The sequence below is a fragment of the Enhydra lutris genome, unplaced genomic scaffold, assembly GCF_002288905.1.
Source record: "Enhydra lutris kenyoni isolate GAN:26980312 unplaced genomic scaffold, ASM228890v2 scaffoldscaffold6, whole genome shotgun sequence".
In the NCBI taxonomy this organism is placed as follows: Eukaryota; Metazoa; Chordata; class Mammalia; order Carnivora; family Mustelidae; genus Enhydra; species Enhydra lutris.
The window spans coordinates 22,790,552-22,815,235 of record NW_019154090.1 but is presented as its reverse complement, the minus strand read 5'-3'; the positions used below and the strand labels follow the sequence as shown (position 1 = coordinate 22,815,235).

Here is a 24,684-nt window from a genome sequence, read left to right as displayed (position 1 = left end):
ATCTCTGACCCTGTGAGAGATCAGTCCTCAGCCATGTTGCAAAGATACAGTGGGAGTTTCTTAGCCATATATGATGTATTATTTATTAGAAATACAATGCAAGCCACATGTAACTTTTTCTAACAGCTACATTTTTATTTTTCTAATTTTTATTTATTTTTTATAAAGATTTTATTTATTTATTCATTTGAGGCTGGGGGAGCACAGAGGGAGAGTGAGAGGGAGAAACAGACTCCCCGCTGAGCAGAGAGCCTGATGTGGGACTTGATCCCAGGACCCCTGATATCATGACCTGGGCTGAAGGCAGATGCTTACCTGAGCCTGAGCCACCCAGGCACCCTAATAGCCAGTTTTTAAAATGTAAAAAGAGGGGCGCCTGGGTGGCTCAGTTGGTTGAGCAACTGCCTTGGGCTCAGGTCATGATCCCAGACTTCCAGGATCGAGTCCCGCATCGGGCTCTCAGCTCCTTGGGGAGTCTGCTTCTCTCTCTGACCTTCTCCTCTCTCATGCTCTCTCTCACTCATTCTCTCTCAAATAAATAAATAAAATCTTAAAAAAAAATGTAAAAAGAAACAGATGAAATTATGTATTTTATTAATTCAGTATATCCAAATATTGTTATTTCAGCATGTAATCAGTATAAAAATTTACAGTGAGCTATTTTATATTCTTATACTAAGTCTTTAAAATCTAGTGACTTTATTTTGTATTTTATGCTCACTGAACATTTCAATTCAGATTAGCCACATTTCAGGTGCTCAGTAGCTACATATGGCCAGTAGCCTTTGTATTGGACTGTTTAGCTCTAATACCCTCAGCTGTAGGCAGTCTAGCATGCACTTGGCAAGCCTAAGCATTGAGCTAACAGGAGCTGCCTGAGGAAGGACAGCTGGCCAATAGTCACCCAGGAGGAGACTCCTCATGAGGGCTTCAGGCCATGGAAGCACTCACCACCTTAGTGGCTTCATCAGAGTCCTGCTCAGGATGGCTGTCGCGGTTGGTATGAACCAAAGTGCAGTAGATGATGGTCAAGGCCAAGCGCCAGTTACTTATTTGAAACGAAGCCCACAGCTATCAAAACTCCTTCCCTATATCTAGTTTAGACCTGTTTGGGAAGAGAAAGTTGCTTATTGACCATTGGGTTAGAACACTGGAGTTAGAAATGCCTCAGACTGAAACAGATTGACTTGTTCATTGAGTCCCATTTACTGAATACCTAGTATTTGTTAGGCTCTTTTCTGGGCATTCCAAAAGAGACCTGAGTCCTGTTCTGCTTGAGATCTTGGTTGTGGATATTCCTGGCACAAAGGAAAAAAGATGGGCTCAGTTCTCAGATTGGAGCATTCTTTTGCCTGGGTGATGCTTGTTTCATTTAGGGCCAAGCACTGATTTCTTAGGGATCAATAAGCATCGTTAAAGGATGTTAGTGTCTATTACCGGCCAGTCCTACTGGCTTTCGTGGCCATTTTGTATCTTTTAGGTGAGTTTATATCTCTTTGCCATTGAATACATATTTAATTCTGGGGGCAGGCTTATGTCCTAGAACTTGAGGGACTCGTCACTGAGATTTCCCCCTTACGCCATATACCACCTGCCACAGGTCTCAGCTGGAGCAGTGGCTAATCCCTCTGCCTGGGAGTCACACTAGATGCCTTTTTTTTTTTTTTTTAAGATTTTATTTATTTATTTGAAAGAGTGAACATGAACAACGGGGTTGGGGGGTGCAGAGGGAGAAGGAGAAGCAGACTCTCCGGTGAGCATGAAGTCTGGGATCAGCACCTGAGCTGAAGGCAGATGCTTACCCAGCTGAGCCACCCAAGCTCCCTTAGATAACTTGTTAAAATACAGATTTTTTTGGGCCCTGCTTTCCAGACATTCCATTTCAGTGGCTCTAAGTTTAGAATCTGTAATTTTTGTACTCCCCACCCCCAAGTATAAAAATGACATATGATTGCTGTGAAATCAGTACCACAGAATGCTAAGGGAAAAGGTCTCCCTCCCCTTGGCATTTCCACCTCCATTGCGGATGTGACTATTTTTGTTTAGCAAACTTTTTTCAGATATTTTCTGTTCATGTTCAAGCACATACATGTCTAAATAGAAAATATATTTTACACAATTAAATTTAATTGCACAGCAAAGGAAACAGTCAAAAAAACCAAAAGACAACTGACAGAGTGGGAGAAGTTATTCGCAAATGATATATCAGATAAAGGGCTAGTATCCAAAATCTATAAAGAACTTATCAAACTCAACACCCAAAGAACAAACAATCCAGTCAAGAAACAGGCAGAAGACATGAACAGACATTTCTGCAAAGAAGACATGCAGGTGGACAACAGACACATGAAAAAGCGCTCAACATCATTCGGCATCAGGGAAATACAAATCAAAACCACAATGAGATACCGCCTCACACCAGTCAGAATGGCTAAAATTAACAAGTCAGGAAATGACAAATGCTGACTCTAGCTCTGTGGGGGTAGCTCTGTTGGGGATCTGTGCTGTCCAAGGCCAGCTCATGGTTGCATTGTGCTTAGTTGTTGCTTTTCCTCTGCGTGGTTCAGGATTGCTTACCACCTTGCCTGTCTTTCTGCTGCTGGGAAGGAAAGGGGAGGGCATATCTCTTTCTTTTAAGGGTATAACCCAGAAGTGCCACAGATCACTTCAGTTCATAGCCCATAGGCCAGAACATATTGTCCCTGGCCTCACCTTGCTCAGGAGAAACTGGAAAATGTTCTCTTTTCTTATGGAAGAGGTGGAGAAATGGGTATTGGAGAATGCATAGCAGTCTCTGCCATGTGAACTAAGGCAGAAAAATGCAGGGCTTAAGAGGGGGTGGTTGGAGGGCCCTGTGGGGCTGGTGTTTGGGTGGGATCCGCGGGGAGGGACTGCTGGGAGATGAGGCTGGGAAGGTAGGCATGGTGAAATGGTAGTGTTAAGCCATGAGTATCAACTGCTCTGGTAGGCAGTGAGAATCTCTCCAAGAGCATGCCCACTTCCACTCTGCCCTTGAGCTGCTTGCTGTCCCTTCATGCAGGTCAGAGCATGCTCTGGTTGCTCCTTGTCCCAGCCGCGAGGCAGCTCTCCCATGGACGATGGTGATGTTATTCTGTGCCTTTCCCTCCTGGAAGCAGTAGTCTTATGTCCTTCTGCTCTCATAAGGTGGCAGTTGTCTGGTGGAGAAGTGGGGAGCTGGCTGTATAGAGGGGGAAGGGCTCTAGGACTTCTGATGGGCACCTACAGCCTGAGGAGATGACAATGGCCATCCTAGAAAAGCCTCACCCTCCTCAGGTGACAGGCTGCTTTCTGATCCAGAGCCTTAGCAGGAAATTGCTCTTTGTGCAGCCGGGCTTGGGCAATCTAGAAGAAGCTCTGCAGTCAGGCTCATATTGTGTGGGTCAGGCTGTCCAAGGAGAAAACTGACAGCAGACCAGTTTCATCCTTTATGGAGAGGGTATCGCAAGCTAGATAGCAACAGCTAACATTTGAGAACTTGCCATGTGCTAGGCACTGTTCCAAGTCTTTCCTTGTATTGTCTTGTTTAATTCTCAAAACAGAGCCTATGAGGTGGGTATTGTTGTGCCCAATTGATAAATTAGAAACTCAGATGCAGATGAGTTGGGTTAACTTGAACCAGTATCTGTACATCTAATAGGTGGTGGAGCCACGATGTGAATCTAGTTGCAGAGTCTATACCCTCACTCTACCTGGTCTTTTAGGATTTTAGGTCTTTTAGGACTCTAGTCTGGTCTTTTAGGATTCCAGGGAAGGATGGCCGCCCCTGGGTCCTGGAGTGGAGAGTAGGAGTGCTTCCCTGCAGGAGACTTCCTGTGTCCATGGGTAATCTGAATGAGTTCTGCCTGTTGTCTGCTTGTCTACCCCTGTACCTCAGGGAATCACCTGCATTAGCTTAGTCACTGCTGGACATTTGTCCCTGTGAGCTCTGCCACCTCAGGCCACATGTGACTTCACAGTTTTCAGCTGGAAGCCAGTGTGAGACTCTGAAGATTTTCTCTCTTCCTTGTGCATTCAGAGACCATAGACCTCTATAGAACAGCTTCCTAGAATAGCTCTTCTTTTTATCTTCATTGTTTACTCCTCTAATTGAAGCCTTTGGAGGGAACTCTTAAAAGCTTAAGGTGACCCTATTTCAGACCAGCAGCAAGACTTGGGATGCTTTTAGTTACAAGTAACAGGAAATCCTATTTGAATTGACTCTACAATCAAGGGGTGTGTTGGTTCACATAATGGGGCAGTCCAGGGGAGGGACGGCTCCAGGACTGTCTAATCATCTCACTTCTCGGTGCTGTTTTCAGGCTGGATTCCTTTTGGTCATAGGGTGGTAGCCAGTATCATTTAAGACTCCATACTGCTTCATTCAAATCTAATAAGAGAGCAAAAACATATCCTTTTTATACATGTTGGACCAGAATCCCACTTGTGGGTCATATCTGGCCATTCCAGTCCCTGTCCTAGGAACCAGTTGGCCAGGCTCAGATTATCTAAACCTAAGATTGCAACCGGGACCATGAGATTACTCTTACTGATTCAACTGAGTGTGGAGTCAATCCTGCTCAATTACACGCTGCTCGGTGAAGGAGTACAAGAGATTCTCGGAGATAGATGTCTCCTACACCCAGCAGGTGCAAGGTGAGAAAAGAAACCCGCAGAGCCAGGAAGCCAGGTGGTGGTGGTGGTGTACTGCAGAGCAGATCCATGCCCTGGTTCCTATTTCAGGGACTGTGCTCAGGGCCCACGTCCTCTCAGAGGTCTGAGTTCTCCTTTCCTGTTCGGCAGTCTGCGTGATCTTGCAGCTTCTCTGAATTTCACTTCCTCCTCTGTTGCGTGGTAACAATGTTAAGCTATAGCTGCATTTTATGCAAAATTACCAGTTTGAAGTTGTATGATTTGAAAAGTCTTACATGCAAAATTTGAATTAATGCAAATCCTAAGAAACAGAAAATTCATTAACCATGTGATTTCAAAGGCCAATGAAAGTGTTCATTATGTCTTCATTTTATGGAAATGTTAGTCATGAATTATGTGACTTTGAATAATGTGGGGACTTCAGGAATCCCTTGTATGGAATGAACCGCCCCATTCTTTTACTGCCTTTTGGGTTTCTTAAAGGATGTGATACAGTTTTATAAAATGTAAAATGAAAAAAGACCCAAAAAACCCCTCCCATACTTAGATGATAACTGGGTATGCCCAGGTACTTGGCAGTTTATACCCTACATCTTGACCTCTCAAGGATCCAGGACCAAGGTGATCTCTTCTGCAGCCACTTGTGCTGATTGGGTTAATGCTCTTGGCCTTTTAGTGAACTAATGGATATAGTTACTTTAATTTGGAGGTCATTAAAACCAGAGTTTACAAATAAAAAAACTGGGTTGGGCAACAGTTTCTGTATGTTTGTGTGTGACAATGTATCGACTTTTCTTTTTAGAGAGTTTTTTTTTTTTAAAGATTTTATTTATTTGTCAGAGAGAGTGAGTGAGAGCACAAGCAGAGGGAATGGCAGGCAGAGGGAGAAGCAGGCTCCCTGCTGAGCAAGGAGCAAGTGATATGTGAGGCAATATATCACCTTCTTTTAGTCCTTTACTCAGATGCTTCCAGTGGCCTCCTAAATCGCTCGTAATAAAGACCAACTTCCTTACAAGGCCCCACAGGATCCCATGATCCACTTCTAGCCACATCATCTTCTCTCCCTCACCCGAATTCTCATTTGAGTTCCAGTGGAGACATGCAGGCCTTCTTCCTATTTACTGTTCTCAAATTCCAGTTGTTTATTGCTAATATATAGGAAAACAGTGGACTTTTGTATATTAACCTTGTTCCTTTGCAACCTTGCTATAATCACTCTTAGTTCCAGCAGGAGGTTTTTTGTTTTTTGTTTTTGGTCAGTTCTTGGGGATTTTCTACATAGACAGTCCTGTCTCTGCAAACAAAGACAGTTTTATTTTTTCCTTTCTATGTGTATAACGAGCGAGAGAGTGGAGGGAGGGGCAGAGTGGGAGGGAGAGAAAATCCTCAAGCTGGCTAGGAGCTGAGAGTGGAGCCCAATGCGGGGCTTGATTCCATGACCACAAAATCAAGAGTTAGCCACTTAACCTGCTGAGCCACCCAGGTGCCTCATGAGTTCTGTTTTTGTATCTGAGGAAGACTGTTCCCAGGGTCAGAGGAAAATAAATATGGTTGATAGCTTTTATGAAATTCAGGAGGCATTTGACTATGTTTTGCTAATTAGCTGTATGACCTTGGCCAGGTCAACTTACTCCTTTGGACCTTGGTTTCTTAATCTTAAATTGAGTATTTTTATAAATTAGACCAAGGTATTTTCTGGAGTTCTTGTTTGTTGAACTTTCTCAGTTGTGGAGTACTTTAACTGGGAGGGAACTTAGAGACCCTTAAATCCTGTATTCTTTATCCAGTTGATTAACTTCTGTCTGTAGAGCCCAAGCTTGACAGCTACGGAGGGCAGCCCACTATCCTCTCTGATGGTTCCTGGATGCCCAGTAGGGAGAGGCGCTGGGCTGTGGCGCTGACATGGTGCTGAAGAGCACCTGTTTTCAAATATCTGCGTGATGTCAGGCAGGTGCCTTCACCTCACTGAGCTTTTAGTTTCCTCATCTGTAAAATGAAAACGATATACACAGGTTGTTTTTAGGATTAAGTGAGATGTTTGTGGTTTCTTTGCACACAAGTGCTTAGTTAAAATCAGATGAATCTGATTGTTACCTTACCTCATAACTGCTTTGTGATCATCTTGAATCCACATCAGAATCACTTGGAGAGTGTTTTTGATGCCCTTGGAAGCATGCTGAGTGAAAGAAGCCAGACACAGAAGGTCGCGTATTGTGTGATTGCATTTATATGAAATGTCCAGAATAGATACATCTGTAGCCATGATGCAGAATGGTGGTCACTAAGGACTGAGGACCTGGGAGAAGCTGTTTAGTGATAAAGAATTTTCCTTAGGAGTGATGGGAATGTTTTGGAGCTGGGTAGAGCAGGTTGTACAACATGGTGAATGCCCTACATACCACTGGACTTTTTCTTTTCTTTTCTTTTCTTTTTACAGCTTTATTGAAGTTTAATTGTGCAGTGAACTGCCTGTATTTAAATTGTATAATTTGAAGAGCAACACAGTCAAGACAGTAGACACATCTGTTGCCTCCCAGACCTTCCCCATGAACTTTTTTAATTCCTCCTTTTCACTCCATCCTTCCTCTCATTAGGCACTGTTTTTTTTTTTTTTATAGATTACTTTTTGTCTTCTAGAATTTTATACAAATGGAGTTATTCAGTATGTACTAGGTTTTATCTGGCTCCTCTCACTTAGCATACTTGAGATTCACTTAGGTTGCTGCACATATTAATACTTAATACTTTTATCACTGAAAAGTATTCCCTTGTGTGAATGCACCACAAATGATTCATTCACTTGCTGATGGACATTTGGGCATTTTTTACTTTGTGTGATGAAAACTACAGCTTCAGTGGGTGTTAATGTGCATGTCTCTGTGTGGACACGGAATCCCTTCTCTTGAGTAAATATCTAGGAGTAGAGTGGTTAGGTCCTAGGATCTATGTGTGCTTAAACCCTTCTTGACCTCTGCAGAGTTAGGCTTGATCAAGTATTTGAAATGCTATGGACACATTTGATAAGCAAAACAACGGGATTTTTGCAATGGGGAAGCTACTGTTAACTTTGAAAACTGAAAACAATCTTAAAGTGGTAGGTGGGAAGCTTTTTAGAATGGAATTAAGAAAAACTGAAGTGAGAAGTTTGGATAGGGAGTGTCAGTGACTTGAGTTTGCAGTGAAGAGTAGCAGAGAATGAAGTGGTATTTGGAAGGTATGTAGTATTCATTTTTTTAATGGGTAATTTTATGTTATGTGAATTGTACTTCAGTTATTAAAAATTCTTTTTTGATGTGCTGGTCACACTGTAAGCCACATAAATCAGCATCTTTGTGAGTGGGACCTGGGCACTCACTTTTTAAAAATCTCACCCGGGTATTGTAGTATGTAGCCAGTGAGGAGTCATGATCTAAGTAGGGTTGGCAAACTTAATCTGTAGAGGGCCAGACAAATATTTTTAGCATTGAGGGTCACAAAATCTCCATTTTCACTCTTCAACTCTGCTGTTGAAGCATGAAAGCAGCCATCATCAATATATAACAAACGAGTATCATGTGTTTCAATAAAACTTAAAATAATAGGCAGTGGGCCAGAATTTGCTCACCATTGGTCTAAAGGCTAGATGATGGAGAACAGGTTCCAGAGCCTTGAGGGGGATAGCAGGTAACCTCGTAGGCAGAGCCAGATCTAGAACTCTGTCCCTTTGCCCACTTTAGTTCTTCACATTGGACATTCTTATTTGAGAATAAACATCTTAGAAACAAGATGTTAGAAAGCCAGGACTTACACTTATTTTTAATTCCAGCTGCAAAAGACAAGGAAAAGAATAAAGAGAAGAAATTCAAAGAGTTTGTGAGAGTGAAGCCAAAGAAAAAAAAGAAAAAGAAAAAGAAAACCAAACCTGGTAATTTTTCCCCTGGGGTGTTTCACTTGGGTTTCTTATCATGGGTTGGGAAGGGATTGCTTTCTCTCCTGGCCCTGAGATTGCACTGAGGAGAGGAGGGGCCCGCAAGCCTTTTTTTTTTTTTTTTTTTTTAATTTTTAAAATTTCTTTTCAGCGTAACAGTATTCATTGTTTTTGCACCACACCCAGTGCTCCATGCAATATGTACCCTCCCTAATACCCACGATCTGGTTCCCCCAACCTCCCACTCCCCGCCCCCCAGCAAGCCTTTAAGGGAGCTTGTGGGATCAACCTAGCATGGACCTTGGCAAGGGAGGAGTGTTCATCCTGAGCGTTTCTGGGCCACACTGTCATCTAGCAAGGCCTTCTTTCTTGCTGCATTGGCCAGTATGATGGTACTCTTGTCATAGGGTAATGTGAAAGCATTATAGTAAGAGAAGATATACAGATGAATGACTGTATTTGTTTGCACACGCAGCTTTTTTTTTTTTTTTTTTTTTTAAAGATTTTACTTTTAGGTAATCTCTACACCCCGTGTAGGGCTCTTATGACCACAAGATCAAGAGTCGCATGCTCCACCAACTGGACCAGTCAGGCACCCCTTGTACACTCAACTTTTTTTTTTTTTTTTTTTAAGATTTATTTATTAGAGAGAGAGATCTTTGGGGGGAAGGGGCAGAGGGAGAGGGACAGAGATTTTTTTTTTTTTTTAAGATTTTATTTATTTATTTGACAGAGATCACAAGTAGGCAGAGAGGCAGGCAGAGAGAGGAGGAAGCAGGCTTCCCGCCGAGCAGAGAGCCCGATGCGGGGCTTGATCCCAGGATCCTGGGATCATGACCTGAGCCGAAGACAGACGCTTTAACCCACTGAGCCACCCAGGTGCCCCAGGGACAGAGATTCTTAAGCAGACTCTGTGTTAAGTGTAGAGCACTGTAGAGCCCAATGTGAGGCTCAGTCTCGTGATTCTAAGATCACAACCTGAGCCGAAAGCAAGAGTCGAATGCTTAACTGACTGCTTCACCCACACGCCCTACACACAACTCTTAAACACATTATCTTTGAACCCTTTTAATAAAGGATTTACTTCTCAAAGAGTGTGTGTCTAACTCCAACAAAGATGTTAAGAAAATCAGTGTTCAACCTTGGGAGCCAGAGGGTTGCCATGTTTTATTCTTTTTTTTTTTTTTTTTTTTTTAAGATTTTCTAAAACATGGGACGCCTGGGTGGCTCAGTTGGTTAAGCGACTGCCTTCGGCTCAGGTCATGATCCCAGCGTCCTGGGATCGAGTCCCACATCGGGCTCCTTGCTCAGCAGGGAGCCTGCTTCTCCCTCTGCCTGCCACTCTGTCTGCCTGTGCTCACTCTCTCTGACAAATAAATAAAAATCTTAAAAAAAAAACCAAAAAAACCCACAAGATTTTCTAAAACTTAATTTATTTGACAGAGACACTGAGAGAGGGAACACAAGCAGGGGGAGTGGGGGAGGGAGAAGTACGCCTCCCGCCAAGCAGGGAGCCCAACGCGGGGCTTGATCCCAGAACCCTGGGGTCATGACCCGAGCCAAAGGCAGATGCTTAATGACTAAGCCACTCAGGTGCCCTGCCATCTTTTGTTCTTAATATATCTTTTGGCTTAGAAAAACAATCGTATCAGAAAAAAGGGAGAAGGGTGATGGTGAGGAGGAAGCTTTTGGTTTTGAGGTTCTTGGAAGTAGCTAGAAGTATTAATCCCTAAATCTGTCCTCCACACCCCTTTGTAGTTGAATTGGTCCTCTGCCCGTGGAGTTGTTTGAACAGTGGAGCTGTTGGTTGGGTGGGATTGATTCTGGAATGCCCTGATGATATTTGGGCATGCTAATTCCTTTTTGATCCTATCTTCCAGAATGCCCTTGCAGTGAGGAGATCAGTGATACCTCTCAGGAACCTTCTCCACCTAAGGCATTTGCTGTCACCAGGTGCGGGTCCTCGAATAAGCCTGGGGTCCATATGAGCCCACAGCTCCATGGCTCAGAATCTGGAAACCATAAAGGGAAAGTGAAAGTATCTGGTAAGGAGACTGTCTGCTGACTTGATCATTTGTATAGCAGTATAGTTAGAGAAGGCTGGATTTATGTTGACACTGTAACTTACTCCCCAGGCCCTCTGCAAGTATAAGTCTGTTATATTTTCAAAATAAAGAAGTATGTCAGATAAACCAAAGGCAATTAGCTGTGCCTTTCCTGAACTTTTCTTCTCTCCAACTTTGGTTTTAGTTGAATGCCTTTTAGGTTCATCCAGACCAGTATGTCTGTAACCCCCAAAATCCATTATACCCCATCCTCTCGCATGCCTGCCCTTTTCATTGCTCCATTTCTTATTCATGGACTCTGCATCTAACCTGGTTGCTTGGGGATATCTGAGTCAACATTGAAGCTGCTGCTTTTCCAGCAATTTAGAGGTTGATTGTGAATTTGGAAAGAGTTAGCAATTATATGGAAAGTACTTACAGCAGTGTCTGGTACAAAGGAAATGATCAGTAAATGTTAGCTGTAATTATAACTAATCAGGCACCAACATCTAGTGATTCTAGAGTTCTGATTATCCCTGGAATCTGCCCCTTCTTCCTTTCCTATTGTTGACAGAGTTTTAAAGGTGGCTCTGGATGGAGATTTGACAGTAAGCCAGGTCCTGGCTGGAAGGGATGAGGTTGAGGAACATCTTTGAATCATTAGGATGATGATATGTGTAGTTCATGGGGTGTTGTAGCCTCTCTGCCAATGAGCTCTGTGACCTTGAGGTGCCACTTACTTTGGGCTTTACTCTCAGTAAAATGAGGAATGGAATTCAGTTCATCACCAGACAGCATGCATCATTTGGGCTGTTGCTAGATGACAGGCCCAGGGAACAGACTGGAGTTCCTGTTTCCCAGCTCTGTGAAAGTTCATAGAGGAGTAGGGCTGTAAGGTCACTTCTGCTCTTGACATTCTAGGTTTTTTAAAATTTTGCAATTATAATTTAAAATAGTGACTGTTGTTTTTCCTTTCTTCTCAGAGGAAGATAATTTGAGTGAGTCCTCTTCTGAGAGCTTTCTTTGGAGCGATGAGGAGTATGGTCAAGATGTTGATGTGACCACCAATCCAGATGAAGAACTTGATGGGGATGACCGCTATGATTTTGAAGTGGTCCGCTGCATCTGTGAGGTTCAGGAGGAAAATGACTTCATGATTCAAGTAAGTAGAGCTTCCAGGAGACAGGCATAGGGAAACCTAAACTGGTCCTTGGAAGGAATTTGCAGGGACTGCAGTTTGAGGACAGCAGACATAGAGTCATGTTAGAAGCCCCAGCCAGGTAGGCACTATTACCAGCAGCATGCTGAGCTTATTACTTTATAATTCAGCTTCCTCTGAATCTCAGGCTGGTGTAAATAGCCTATTATTAGAATGAGAGAGGACTTGAAACATCACTGAGTCTAAAAGTCTTACACTCTGCTTGGGGCAGCTGGGACCCACAAACGGGAAGGGCCTTGCCTGTGGTCACACAGTGAGGAGTTGAACAGCAGGGATCCGAATCTCTGGAGTGGCAGTTGAATCTTCCTATGGTCCCTTACTTTCTCTCTGATGTAAAATTTCTATATGGCCTTAAGAAATGGAGGCCAGTTTCATAACTTGTTTGTTTCTTGTTCTTTATTTTCCTGACACTTGTATCTGTCATTTCCATCTCTGGGATGTGCCTGTGGGGTAGGCCTCCCTTCCTGCTTGGGGAGAGCATCACTGGCCAGCACCTGCCTGCCTCGGGCCCTTTTCTAGCTTTTAATGACAGTTTCAGTGAGGTGGCTGCTGGCCTGCTGGCTTAATACCCCGCATGTCTTGGCAGCTGCCTAGACTGTCCAGGGAACCTGAGTTGTTCAAGTAAGTCATGGTTATATTGGTCAGGATTCTTTGGAAATTTCTCTGTTTTTCAGTAGCCTTCATGGTAACCTCTGGGAATTCAGAGTACATAAATGGTCTCGAATAGTATCTGATATTTATGACCTTTAGTAAGCCTTAGGTCAGTGGTTTTCAATCCTTTTAAATATCAGAACGCATTTTCCGAATGGATTCTTTCATAGAGCCACGAAATGTGTAACAAGTTTAAAAGCATTAGTTTTGAAAGTTCATAATAGGTCATCTTCACTTTTGAGTTCAGAAATGTGAATGGTATGCTTTTTCCCATGAAGTCTGATATGCAGTCAGGTTTGTGACTGTTGCCATCTTGAAGCATTTCAGTGATTCAATAGTTTTCCTTTTTGTGGGACATGGCCATTTGTATGGGTGACTTTTCCTAAACAGTATGCTGTGTAATCACTGATTAATGAGATGGGAGGGAAAGCTTTGTTCCAAGTGTAGCACAATACTGAGCTAGCCTAGCAGTACAGAGTTATGTATACTGGTGGGTTGTGTTGTCTTAAGTTTAAGTTTGGGAAACATTTGAATGTGCATTTTTGGTTTTAATTTTTAAAAATAGTCTTGTTTTTAAAAAAGATACTCATTTGCAGAACCTCTGAAGCTCAGTGGACTACAATTTGAAAACTCTTATATAACATGGAAACTATCTAAGTAGAAGTTTTTTTTTTTTTAATTTGGTTTTTGAAAGGATGTTGAAGATGGTTAATTTCTATCCTGTCTCTCTGGGCGTGTAGTCAGTTCTGGGTCTTGGAAGCCTGATTTCTTCTTCATTTGTCCGTAGAAATCTTTAGTGGGTGAGTAATGAAGGCCCTTCCTGGCAGGGCTCTTCCAGCTCATCAGTAGAAGAGACCTAGTTCTGATCCACTGTGTTTTCCCACTGACTTTTCTATAAGTAGCAAGGATGATGGGGTGTTCAGGGAGGTAGACCTTGGTGTGGCATTATATGGTATATGAGGAAACTTAAGTTTGGAGCTGCTGAGGCCATACCAGGTGTTCTAGGACAGAGTCAGGAACTGCTTTCATCTCCAGCTTCCCAGGCTCTGCATGACCTTCCCCTAGCTCAGCTCAGCTCAACACTTGTGGCTTCCTATGGTATTGTGATGATGAGCTCACTTCAAAACACCTTATATTTTGCTGTAGAAGACTTTTCTCTGCTGTCCCCTTGCTGTCTAGAGCTGGCTTTGTGGTATAGAGGGACAGTTTTTGACTTTCTCTGTCATTATGAGCAATGTACCTTTTCCACTCAGTAACTTTAGTAAAAGACATACATTTGGAGGGAGCTCTGGAACAAATGTAATTTAAACTTGTAAATATATTCATCATCTAGTTTTAAATGTATTTGTCATCTAGGAATGTTCAGTGATTATTTTTTAAATAATTTTTTTACTTATATTGGTAATTTGCACTACGCTAAAATACATTTATTTTATTTTATTTTTTAAAAGATTTTTATTTATTTGTCAGAGAGACACAGTGAGAGAGGGAACACAAGCAGGGGGAGTGAGAGAGGGAGAAGCAGGCTTCCTGCTAAGCAGGGAGCCTGATGTGGGCCTCAATCCCAGGACCCTAGGATCAGGACCCGAGCCGAAGGCAGATGCTTATTAACACCTGAGCCACCGTGGCGCCCCTACTCTAGCATATATTTAGAGTTTGTTTCCTAGAAGAGGCATACGTTACTTTAGAGGAGTAATGTTCTCTGATCATTTTCATTATTTGATTGGTATTAACATTATTCAAGTAAATTATTATTTGATTTTATTTACCAGTGGCAATAATTTAAATCATTGGGAGGTTAAAGTCTTAATTAATAATCATGAATGTTTGAGAAATCTGGGTACCACATAAAAATGAACCTCAGGAATTCCATTTGATATTTAAATTATTTTAATTGTTACAGGAAAGGTTTGGGCAAACGTTTTCTTAAAGGGCTAGGTGATAAGTATTGTAGGCTTTGAGGGTCCTGTGTTCTTTGTTGCAGCTACTCAGCTTTGCCCTGGTCAGCCATAGGCATTACATAATAAATGAACATGAATGTGTTCATATGATACTTTACTTACAAAAACAGGGCATGAACTGAATTTAGCCTTTGGGTGTAGTTTGCCCTAGACTAACAAATATATATTAGGTGCCAAACCCAGTAAAAGTTGTGTAGCAGTTTTAACCAGAAGTCCACTTTAAAAGCTTTGTTTAAGATTTGTATTATTTAGTTGTTGCTAGCTAGAGCATTCATATAGTTCAAAGTCCAAAAAGTATACATAGGTATGGAGAAAAAAATCTGACCCCCAGCTCGCCTTCATGGGAAGCACCCTTTGTCAGCTTCTTGTGTAGCATTCTGGAAACACTCCATGGCTCAGCAAGCAATAACAAATGTATTCTCTTCCTCCACACCACCTTTTCAGTTACGTGGTAAAATAACATAAAATTTACCATTTTTAAGTGTATGTGGCATTAGATGAATTGAGTACATTTACATCGCTGTGCAACCATCTTTTTTTTTTTTTTTAAAACAGTTATGTAGTATTTTCAATATCTTTTCTCATTTAACAATATATGTTGAAGCCTATTTCATTTCAAACAGAAAAAAAGCTTCTTTATTCTTTTTTATGGCTGCATCATAGATGGATCATCATTTATTTAACCCTTCCCATGTTGATGACATTTAGATGGTTTCTAACCTTAACAGTAATGTAATGAATAATTTTGTGTAAGTACACCTGTTGGACCAAGTTTTGAAAGTAGAATTCCTGGGCCACAGGTAATGTGCATGTATAATTTTGATAAATATTTCTATTTGTTGTTAGCAATATTATATAAACTCTCTGTGGAGGCTGTGCCAGTGAACAGTCTTAGGAGCACCCTTTTCAGTATAGGTTATCATCAGACTTTATCTTTGCTCTTCAGATAAGAACAGCACCTGGGTAGCTCATTCCACTGAGCGCCCAGCTCTTGATTTCAGCTCAGATCATTATCTCAGGGTGTTGAGATTGAGTCCCTGGTCAGGCTCCACGCTCAGCAGGGAGTTTGCTTGAGATTCTCTCCCTCTCTTTCTGCCTCTCCCCCTGCTGGCACACCATGCGTGCTCTCTCTCTCTCTCAAATAAAAAAAATCTTAAGAAAAAAAAGATAAGTGAAAATATAGTCTGTTGGTATAGCCACTTTGTAATTTTTTAAAAAAGATATTTATTTGAGAGAGAGTGGGCATGAGCATGAGCTGGGGGATGGACACACAGAGAAGGAGTAGCAGACTCCCAGCTGAGAGGGGAGCCTGGTATGGGGTTCGATCCCAGGACCCTGCTATCATGACCTGAGCTGAGGGCAGACGCATAACTGCTTGAGCCACCCAGGCGCCCATGTAATTTGTTTTTTTAAATAAATTTTAAAAAATTTCATATTTGTAGCATTTGGAAAATCACAGAAAATCACAAAGAAGAAAACAATTACCCAGATTATTTTTACCTAGAGATAAGCAGTGTTAATATTTTGGAATACACATACACATATATATATATAAATGAAAATTATGCTCTGTAAATATTTCTTCATGAGAATAACACTTTTGGGATAAAAGCAAATGTTTATTATAAAAACTTCAGGCAGTACATAAATGTATAAAGAATTACTTGATATTTATATGTAATCCCCAAACCTAGAAATACTAAAGTATATGCATGTTATTGGTCTGGTTGATTTCACATTAATTATATTAACTCAAATAACTATTCATTAATTCTTTTAGTGGTTGATTTGAACATCTTTTTTCTTTAAGAATTAGATATTTTCCTTTGACCTGTCTGTTCATGTCCTTTATCCATTTTTCTGTTGGATGGTTGGTCATTTTCCTACTCATTTGTATAGGCTTTTTTAGACCTTGTTTTGTATTGGCTGCAAAAACAGTTAAAACTACTTGTACCCACTCTGTCATCTGTCAGATTTTTTGTTTGTTTTTATGAGTCGACTATATCAAACTTTCCTTTAATGGCTTTTGAAATTTAAATAACAGTTGCTTCCTCATTGGAAGATCATAAAAGTTTATAGAAAAATTTGTAACAGAATTTGCTCGTGGTTGATTCTGGTACTTTTGAAGTTCCACTTAATCTTCTTAAAGTGATGTAAATATTTGGTCCACCTGGAATTTATCCTGGTATAAGGTGTAAGGGCCATAACTACCCAATTGTCCCAACACCATGCCCTGTTACTGAAATGTCAGCTTCGTTTATTTTATTTCCATATGTGTTTGGATTGCTTTTTAGATTCTCCTTTTCCATTGATCCGTCTGTGTATTTGCTTATACAATTCTATTTTAATTATTTTACCTTTATAATATTCTTAAAATATCTGATAGGGCTTGTACCCCCTTTTGTTCTGTTTTATAAATTTCCTATTAATTTTAGGATCACCTTCTATCCAGTTCTACAGCTATTCACTTACTATTTATTTGGTACTACATTATTTTTATAAATTTACCTAAGGAGAAAGGACTTCCTTTTGATGACTCCTGCTATCCAAGAATACAATATTCCTTACCATTGACTTAAGTCTTTGTGTCCTTTAAGTAGTATTTTAAAATTTTCTTCACAGAGATCTTATATGTTTTATTCTTAGATATTCTTAGATATCTTAGATATTCTAAGTCTCAGGTTTAGTCCTTTAAAGTTTTCTTCACAGAGATCTTGTATGTTTTATTCTTAGGTATTCTTAGATATCTTAGATATTCTATTCTTAGTCTCAGGTTTAGTCTTAGATACTTTATCTTTTCTGTTATTATTCTTGTTCATTTCTAAATTTAAACTTTTTAAAAAATGAATAATCTTTTTTAGCCAAACCCATACGAAAAAAGTTATTTTGAAGTTTTCAACTTAGCTGTCTTTGATTGAATTTTAGTGAATCCCAGTTCTCAAGATATTTCCAAACTTACTGGTGAGACAGACATTCATTCTTAATTCTGTTTTCTACAACTAACTCTTTGTTATTGTGCGGTGTTTACTTTCTCCCTGAGCCTTTAGTTCCTTCATCTGTAAATTAAAGAATTTGCATCAGACTTTAGCTAATGTCTGTCTTCCAGCTTTGCCTCTGTTGATTCTGACGCAGTTAGCTTCCTAGGGGATTATCTGCCCAGGAAAGCCTTCTTGATGCTAGGGACTATCTGGCTCCAAATAGCCGAGGGCTGTCTGAGCTTTGGAGTTTGGAGTTTAGTCCCTTGTGGCCAGGCTAGTGGCCCACCCTCAAGGCCATGCTGGGAAGGAAGCTCATTGCCCACCTTCCAGAGCTGTCTGTTTGCATAGTTAAAAGTCTTAGGGTCCTGTTTTGAGATTCCATGAAGTGTCCTCGTATCTCATTTGGCATCGTTTTTACTTTCCATTCCCTCCAGACCCTTAGCCCTCAGGCTTACTATCCTCAGGCCATCCACGGGGGGTGGGGGGTGGGGGGGGTGGGGGGTGTGCCTTCATTATCTGCTCCTTTCTTTCCCTCTCAGCCTCCTGCCCCTCCTCCCCACTCTCCCTCTGGCCCCTTACCCAAGTAAGGCAGTGGAACTAGCTTTGCTGTTAGCCAGGCCTGTGTTCTGATCCACTGTTGCCTCTCCTCAGCTGTGTGACCTTTGGTAAGATTGAGAGAGAATAAACTTGAAGTGCTAGCGTGGGATTATTCCAGGAGGTATCAAAGTAAATTAGGTTGCCTAGTTGTAGTAGTAATAGGTGCATGAAGGCTGTGTACTGGGCTCCTTGATGGGAGTTTTTTTATATGACCCCATAATTCCTCACAAACAGCCCCCATGGTAAGTAGGGGAGTACCCCATTTTGGGGAATACTGAAGCCCAGGGAGAAGTGACCTGTGTAAAGTCATACAGCTAAGGAATGTCTGAGCTAGAATTCAGACTCAGGTTTTTGTCTTTCCAGTTTAATCTTCCTCTAGGAACTTGAACATTTCCCCTCTGTTTTCATAATGTGATCAGAAAAGTGAAAGTCTCTAGAAATGGGAGTGAAAATAGTCATTCTTTGAGATCGCTGTTTTATAGATCTAAATGGTCTTCATCTGTGCTGTCTGGTACACCAGCCACTACTTCACGTGGCTTTTGAGCACTTAAGTTGTGGCTAATAGGACTAAGCAGCTGAATTTTAACTTAATTTGTTAATTTAAATATAAAGAGCCACAGGTGGCTAGTGGCTGCCACCATGGCCGGCACAGTTGTCGTTGTAGCTCGGCTCCTGAGTAGGTCATTTGGGAGTCCTCTCCCTCCCCTCTCCTTCTCCCTCTCACAGCCCCTCCCCCCCACAATGCATCTTGCTTTTGGATGGAGGATACCTTCTGAGTTTAATTTTTATTGCTTCTTTAATTCTAACAGTGTGAAGAGTGCCAGTGCTGGCAGCATGGGGTCTGCATGGGATTACTGGAAGAAAATGTGCCTGAGAAATACACCTGTTATGTTTGCCAAGACCCTCCAGGTAGAGATTTCTGGAGTCAGGGATATTAACAATATGTAACCTTTTTCACAGCTGGCCATGGAGCAGCCTCACTGTCTGTGATATTGAGACTTATTTCTTCGACATTGGCTAGACTGACTCCTCCTTGCCCCTGTTGCTAGCTCACCTGGTAGACTGCTGTCCTGAACTTAGCAGTGAGAGAGTATGTGGGAAGCCTGTGGACAGCCTGGCCTTGAGCTAGAATTACTTTTTTATTATGGTAAAAATTATATAATATGAGATCTACCCTCTTAACAAATTTTTAAGTGTACAGTACAGTATTGTTTCTGAACTATAAACACAGTGTTGTACAGCAGATCTCTAGAACTTTTTCCATCTTGCATGACTAAAACTGTAAAAAGCTGTGGAATGCTTTCCAGATTTGCCTGTCATCCTTGCCTTGCTTAGGTGCCATGCCACTCTTCTATGTATTGAGCTAGTTTTAGAATGTGTGCTGCTGGAGCAAGCACCTTTTCCTGTTACTGAGGGTTCATGAAGATGTGGGCTCTGTCTTTGGCTTTTTTAGGAACCTGCCTCTGCTCCCTCTGGTGGCACCTGCCCTCCATTGCATCATTGCCACATGGAAGAGAGAGAAGCCCTTGAGGGGAAGGGAAAAGGTGTATTGATAGGGCTTGACTGCTACCCAAACCAGTGAATAATTCCTTCAACAGGATCATTTAGTTTCATTGTTCCATGGCCACATGACTGGCCTGTGGCTCTTGGATTCCCTTTTCCGGAAGTCTTATATATCTGTGGTTCTTGTCCTGCTGTCAGTGGGATGGTGGTATCTTTTCCCTTCACCACCTGTAAGGTTTCTCCCCTTGGCTCCAGTTCCATGATCCCAAGGCTAGGCAAGGCTAGACAATGCTTAAGTGCCTCTACTTCTGTGGATCCTTTCTGTCCTATGGGGTGGTTCTGGGGGGAGCTCCTATTCCTGTTTTTGCTTACGATGAAGAAATTGATGCCCAGGGACATGAATGACTTTCCCAATCTCAAAGCAAATTGGAATTAGAACTGACTCATGGGGTCAGATTTTGATTTTGCTGGTTGTGTAGGGAGGGGCTAATCACTGTAGTTTGTGTTCTAGCAGGTGTGTCCTCTTGAGATCTGATGACCTCTGTTGTGACACTATATCTCCTTGTGCTAGATTAGTCCATAGATGGAGAGGGATCTGTTTCTCTCTTTATCCCAAGGAAAGAATATGGCCAGAAGATTAGTCTGTGAACCACAAATTATTATTAATGGGCAGGATCTGAGAGACCACTTAGTTCAGCCCTGACATTTGATAGGTGAGCAAATATAGGCCCAGAAGGGACATGACGGGGCTAAGATCAGCAGCAAGTTAGTGCCAGATAGGAGATGAGAACCATGTTCTTTGACCTTCGTTTTGTAGAGCAGGTGGGACTACTCTGAATCCTGCTGCTCAGGCCACTTGTGCAGCAGCTGCCTCTGAGATGCCACACATAATCCCTCGGGCTCCTTAGCACTGCTTAAAAATCTCTTTTGTCTACTTTATTATCTCCCACTCCTCCCCTCTCTCCATGTTTCCCTTTTTACAAATCATGCACCCCATCTTCATCAACTCCTCTTTATACTTGCTGAACTTTTACAACTCTAACTGCCAGGGCTGTAAATAGACTCCTCCTGGAGTCAAATGCTCTGTGTCCTTTACATTCATATTTATAGCCTGTGTTTGACTCTGCCGTGTCTTGGACCAGAAGTTTAACCTAACAGATTTATTCTTTAAAGGTTACTTAAAGATGTTTTTTACAGAATGGAGTTATATCCATACCATGTGTTTAGTAAAGCTAGAAAGAGCCCAAGGACCTTGATAGGGATTATGTGGGTTATTTCAGGGTTTTTAGAGATATTGGGAGGTAAATGGTTGTTTGGTTGAAAGCTGTTCCTTGAGCATTTGGAGCAGGAAATACTGCTGAGTCACATGTAGTTGTTTTCAGTTCTTCCTAAGGATCCTTGTGATGAGCAAGACCACTAAAACCATCCAGTTCCTCTGTCATTGTAATAGATGGGAGATGGAGGTTCAGAGAAGGGAGGGTGCCTGCCTGTTTATATTTAGTAAGGCGGTGTAGGTGGCAGTTGAAAGGGGGACTTGGAGCTTCTTTCCACTTGATAAATCCATTCGAGATGTCCTTTGCCAGATGCTGGGGACACAACCACAGACAAGATGGTTCCTATTATTCTTGCTCTTAGTGGGGTTGGGCCAGAAACAGTTGTCAAAATAAGTCAAATAAGCAAAAAGATGTTAGATAGGGATGAGTGCTTTGGCTGGAGAGTTTAGCATCCAGATAGGGAATGAGTTAGGAGGTGTTGAATTCTTACTTTGAAGGTAACAAAAGGCCTGAGGAAGTGGAAAGATGCCAGTCCTTCAGGGGCTCCAGACAGAGGATGCTACAGCATAGATCCTAAGACTGAAAAGATGGATGTGTTCCAGGAACTGAAAGGAGACCACTGTAAGGGCTGTGAGGGTGGGGCAAGGAGGGCAGGAAGGATCTGGGTCCAGTTGGTTCATTAGGCCAGTGTTAGGGCTTTTCTTTTTTTTTCTTTTTTCCCTGTATGCAGTGGGAAGTCATTGAGGGTTTTAAATAGGAGATGCAATGATGTGATTTAAATTTAAAGAGATACCCAAGTTCCCATTCCACCTCTGGCCTGTTCTTAGGAGATTAGGAAATTTACATGTCTTATTGCCTCATTTCCCATCCCTAATAGGAGCCCAGGATATAGTAGGTACCAAGTAAATGTTTATTGGATGAATAAATAAAATGAACACAGGAATCCATCCTTCCAGTAATTTGTGTGATATTGTACAATGATGCAGGGGTCTGGGTTTCCTTCAGGCCAAGTATTAACTCTCTCATTGTCACTGCTTTAGGTCAGAGGCCTGGCTTCAAGTACTGGTATGACAAGGAGTGGTTGAGCAGGGGACATATGCATGGCCTGGCCTTTTTAGAAGAGAACTACTCCCACCAGAATGCTAAGAAGATTGTGGCTACCCACCAGCTTCTTGGCGATGTGCAGAGAGTGATCGAGGTTCTCCATGGCCTTCAGCTCAAGATGAGCATCTTGCAGTAAGTGTGGCACCTACAGCTTTGAGGATGAGGCTGATTTGACATGGTTTGGCGGGGCAGGGTGGGGTGGTTGGTGGGCGGGAGGATAAATTTGAGATTGGAAAGCCACAGAATCAGTGATAAGACCAATGAGTTTGAGACCTTTACTAAAAATTTTCAGTTACTTCCCAGCCTTTTGGCTAAGGTCAAGTATAGTGTCTGTTCTTAGCAGTTTAATATCTAATATGTCCTCTATCCAAGGACAATACAGTAAATGGATTTTGGAACTAGGAGACGGAATGGGAGCTTGCTCCATCCTCTCCATCCATTGACCTGGTATTGCAGCTCTTCCAGGAAGGGTGTGCCCCCTCAGGGGGGAGAAATATGTCAGTCTCACAATAAACATTCTTTTAAAAAAAAAAAATTCAACCCTATTGAGGTAGAATTTATATATAATTAAGTTTGCTCATTTTACAGGTTCATTGAGTTTTGATGGCTTGCAGCTGCCACCATAATCAAAATATGGTGTATGTATTTGTAATTTAGTTTGTCTACTGTTCTAGGGTATAGTTCTGAATTTTTTTTATTGTGGTAAAATATGCATAATATAAAATTCATGTTTTATAAATTTGTAAATAGTCTTAACTGTTTTTAATATATAGTGCAGTAGTGTTAAATAAATTCACCTTGTTGAAACCAATCTCCATAACTCTTCCTCTTACAGAATTGCAACTCTGTATGTTTTAAACAACTTCTCTCTACTTTGCCTCCTCCCCACCCCTGGCGACCACCATTCTACTTCGTGTTTCTGTGAATCTGACTACTCTAGATACCTCATATAAATGGGATCCCACAGTATTTGTCTTTTTTGTGACTAGCTCATTTCACTTAGCATGGTGTCTTCAAAAATTCATCTGTATTATAGTCTGTATCAGAATTTTCTCCCTTTTTAAAGGCTGAATAATATTCCATTGTAGGTAGTGTTGGATTTTGTTTATCCATTCATCCTTAACACCCTTGACTGGTAAACAAAGTAAAATTGAAAGCTGCTGGGAGAGATAATATTGGCAGGCCTGCTGTCCAGCATAGTGGTTGCTCAGTAAGTCTTTTTCTCTTCATGGTTTGCTCATGCAAAGTTTTAAGTGTTCTAGAACTGGACTTTTGGCTTTTAGGGACTTGAAGTTTGAGGAGTGAAATTGAGTGTGAATTCCGGCTTCTGTGGCTACATTCTATGTGTCAAGATGACCCAAGTTCCTGTAAGCTCTGAGAAAGACATGTAGCTCTTATTGGGGTCCCTTGTCTTTCATAATGTACCCCCACTTTACCAAATAGTGATTTGGGACCTTGCATGAGGCAGCTGCTCTCCCATGATTTCCATGGGTAAAGTCAGGTCTAGAATTCCAGGCCTGGGTCCTGTCAAGTACTTGGCCTAATCTTTCTAACTTCCTCTCAGTGGTTCCATGCATTTTCTTCTGGTATCAGCACAGTCTGTGTCAGACAGCTTCTCTTATGTAAACGTTTCTCAGGTTTTCCCATGGACTTGCTCGTAGGGGGCCATCTTAATTAAGACATCAACAATGACAGACTCGTGCCATAAATGAGTTAGGCATGACAGGCTCCTCAACAAGATTTCCTTTGTGCAAGTTAGTCCTGGAGGACCCTCAGCCTCAGACAGTGTCAGAGCCCTGGGATGGAAGACCGGGGATCTGCTTGCCCCCGCATTTTGGTGCAGAAGCGTGCTGACTTCAAGAACTGGCACAACAAGGAGTGGTTGTGCAAGGGCACATTCAGACATGGTATTTATTGGTTTGGGTAAAAGCTAAGGTGCTATAACAAAGACCCAAAAAACAAAGGCTGAAACAAAGTGGAATCTTCTTTGTCACATAATGAATGGTCCATGGGTAGTCATGGCTCCAGGCCAGGGAGGTGGCCTTTTTCTAGGATGCCGTCTGGGGACCTGGGGACTTGGGTTCCTTCTCTCTTATTGCCCTGGCATTCCATTGGGGCATTCTCATCTGCATGATCAAAACAGCCTCACCAATACCTCAACTGTTCTAGCCCCCGAGTCAGGGGAAAGAGGGGAGAGCAGGCAGCTTTTTTCACGGACGCACCTAACTGCAGGGAAGGCTAGCCATATGGTCTGTTTGAACCCAGGAGGGAGGATTGAGTGAGGTGGGTATAAGAGAAGGGGAAAATAGTTGCTGGGCAAAGTTAGCTATTACTGTGACACTATCTGTTGAGATGAACCAAATCAAGTGACAGCCCTGGGTAAGATATCAGAGATAAGCTGGGGGCACCTGGGTGGCTCAGTCACTTAAGTGTCTGACTCCTGATTTTGGCTCAGGTCATGATCTCAGGATTGTGGGACTGAGCCCCTCGTTGGGCTCTGTGCTCAGTGATGAGTCTGCTTGAGATTCTCTCTCTCTCTGCCCTCTCCCCCCACACTCACATGTGCTCTCTTTCTCTCTTTGAAATAAAACTTTAAAAAAAAAAAATGGCAGGGTACCTGGGTGGCTCAGTTGTTAGGCGTCTGCCTTCAGCTCAGGTCATGATCCCAGGGTCCTGGGATTGAGCCCCATATCGGGCTCCCTGCTCCTCGGGAGGCCTGCTTCTCCCTCTCCCACTACCCTGCTTGTATTCGCTCCCTCGCCGTGTCTCTCTCTGTCAAATAAATAAGTAAAATC

At 42.1% G+C, this 24,684-nt stretch overlaps 1 protein-coding gene across 1 annotated transcript in view; it reads left to right on the top strand.

The window, feature by feature from the left end:
• LOC111141549 (PHD finger protein 20) overlaps positions 1–24,684 on the top strand; it is a 137,912-nt gene that overhangs the window by 101,372 nt on the left and 11,856 nt on the right. Inside the window, exons 11-15 of the mRNA XM_022494168.1 lie at positions 8,456–8,554; positions 10,438–10,602; positions 11,586–11,764; positions 18,818–18,917; positions 21,826–22,021. Of these exons, the coding sequence (XP_022349876.1) occupies positions 8,456–8,554; positions 10,438–10,602; positions 11,586–11,764; positions 18,818–18,917; positions 21,826–22,021 (739 nt within the window). The remainder of the gene's footprint in view (positions 1–8,455; positions 8,555–10,437; positions 10,603–11,585; positions 11,765–18,817; positions 18,918–21,825; positions 22,022–24,684) is intronic.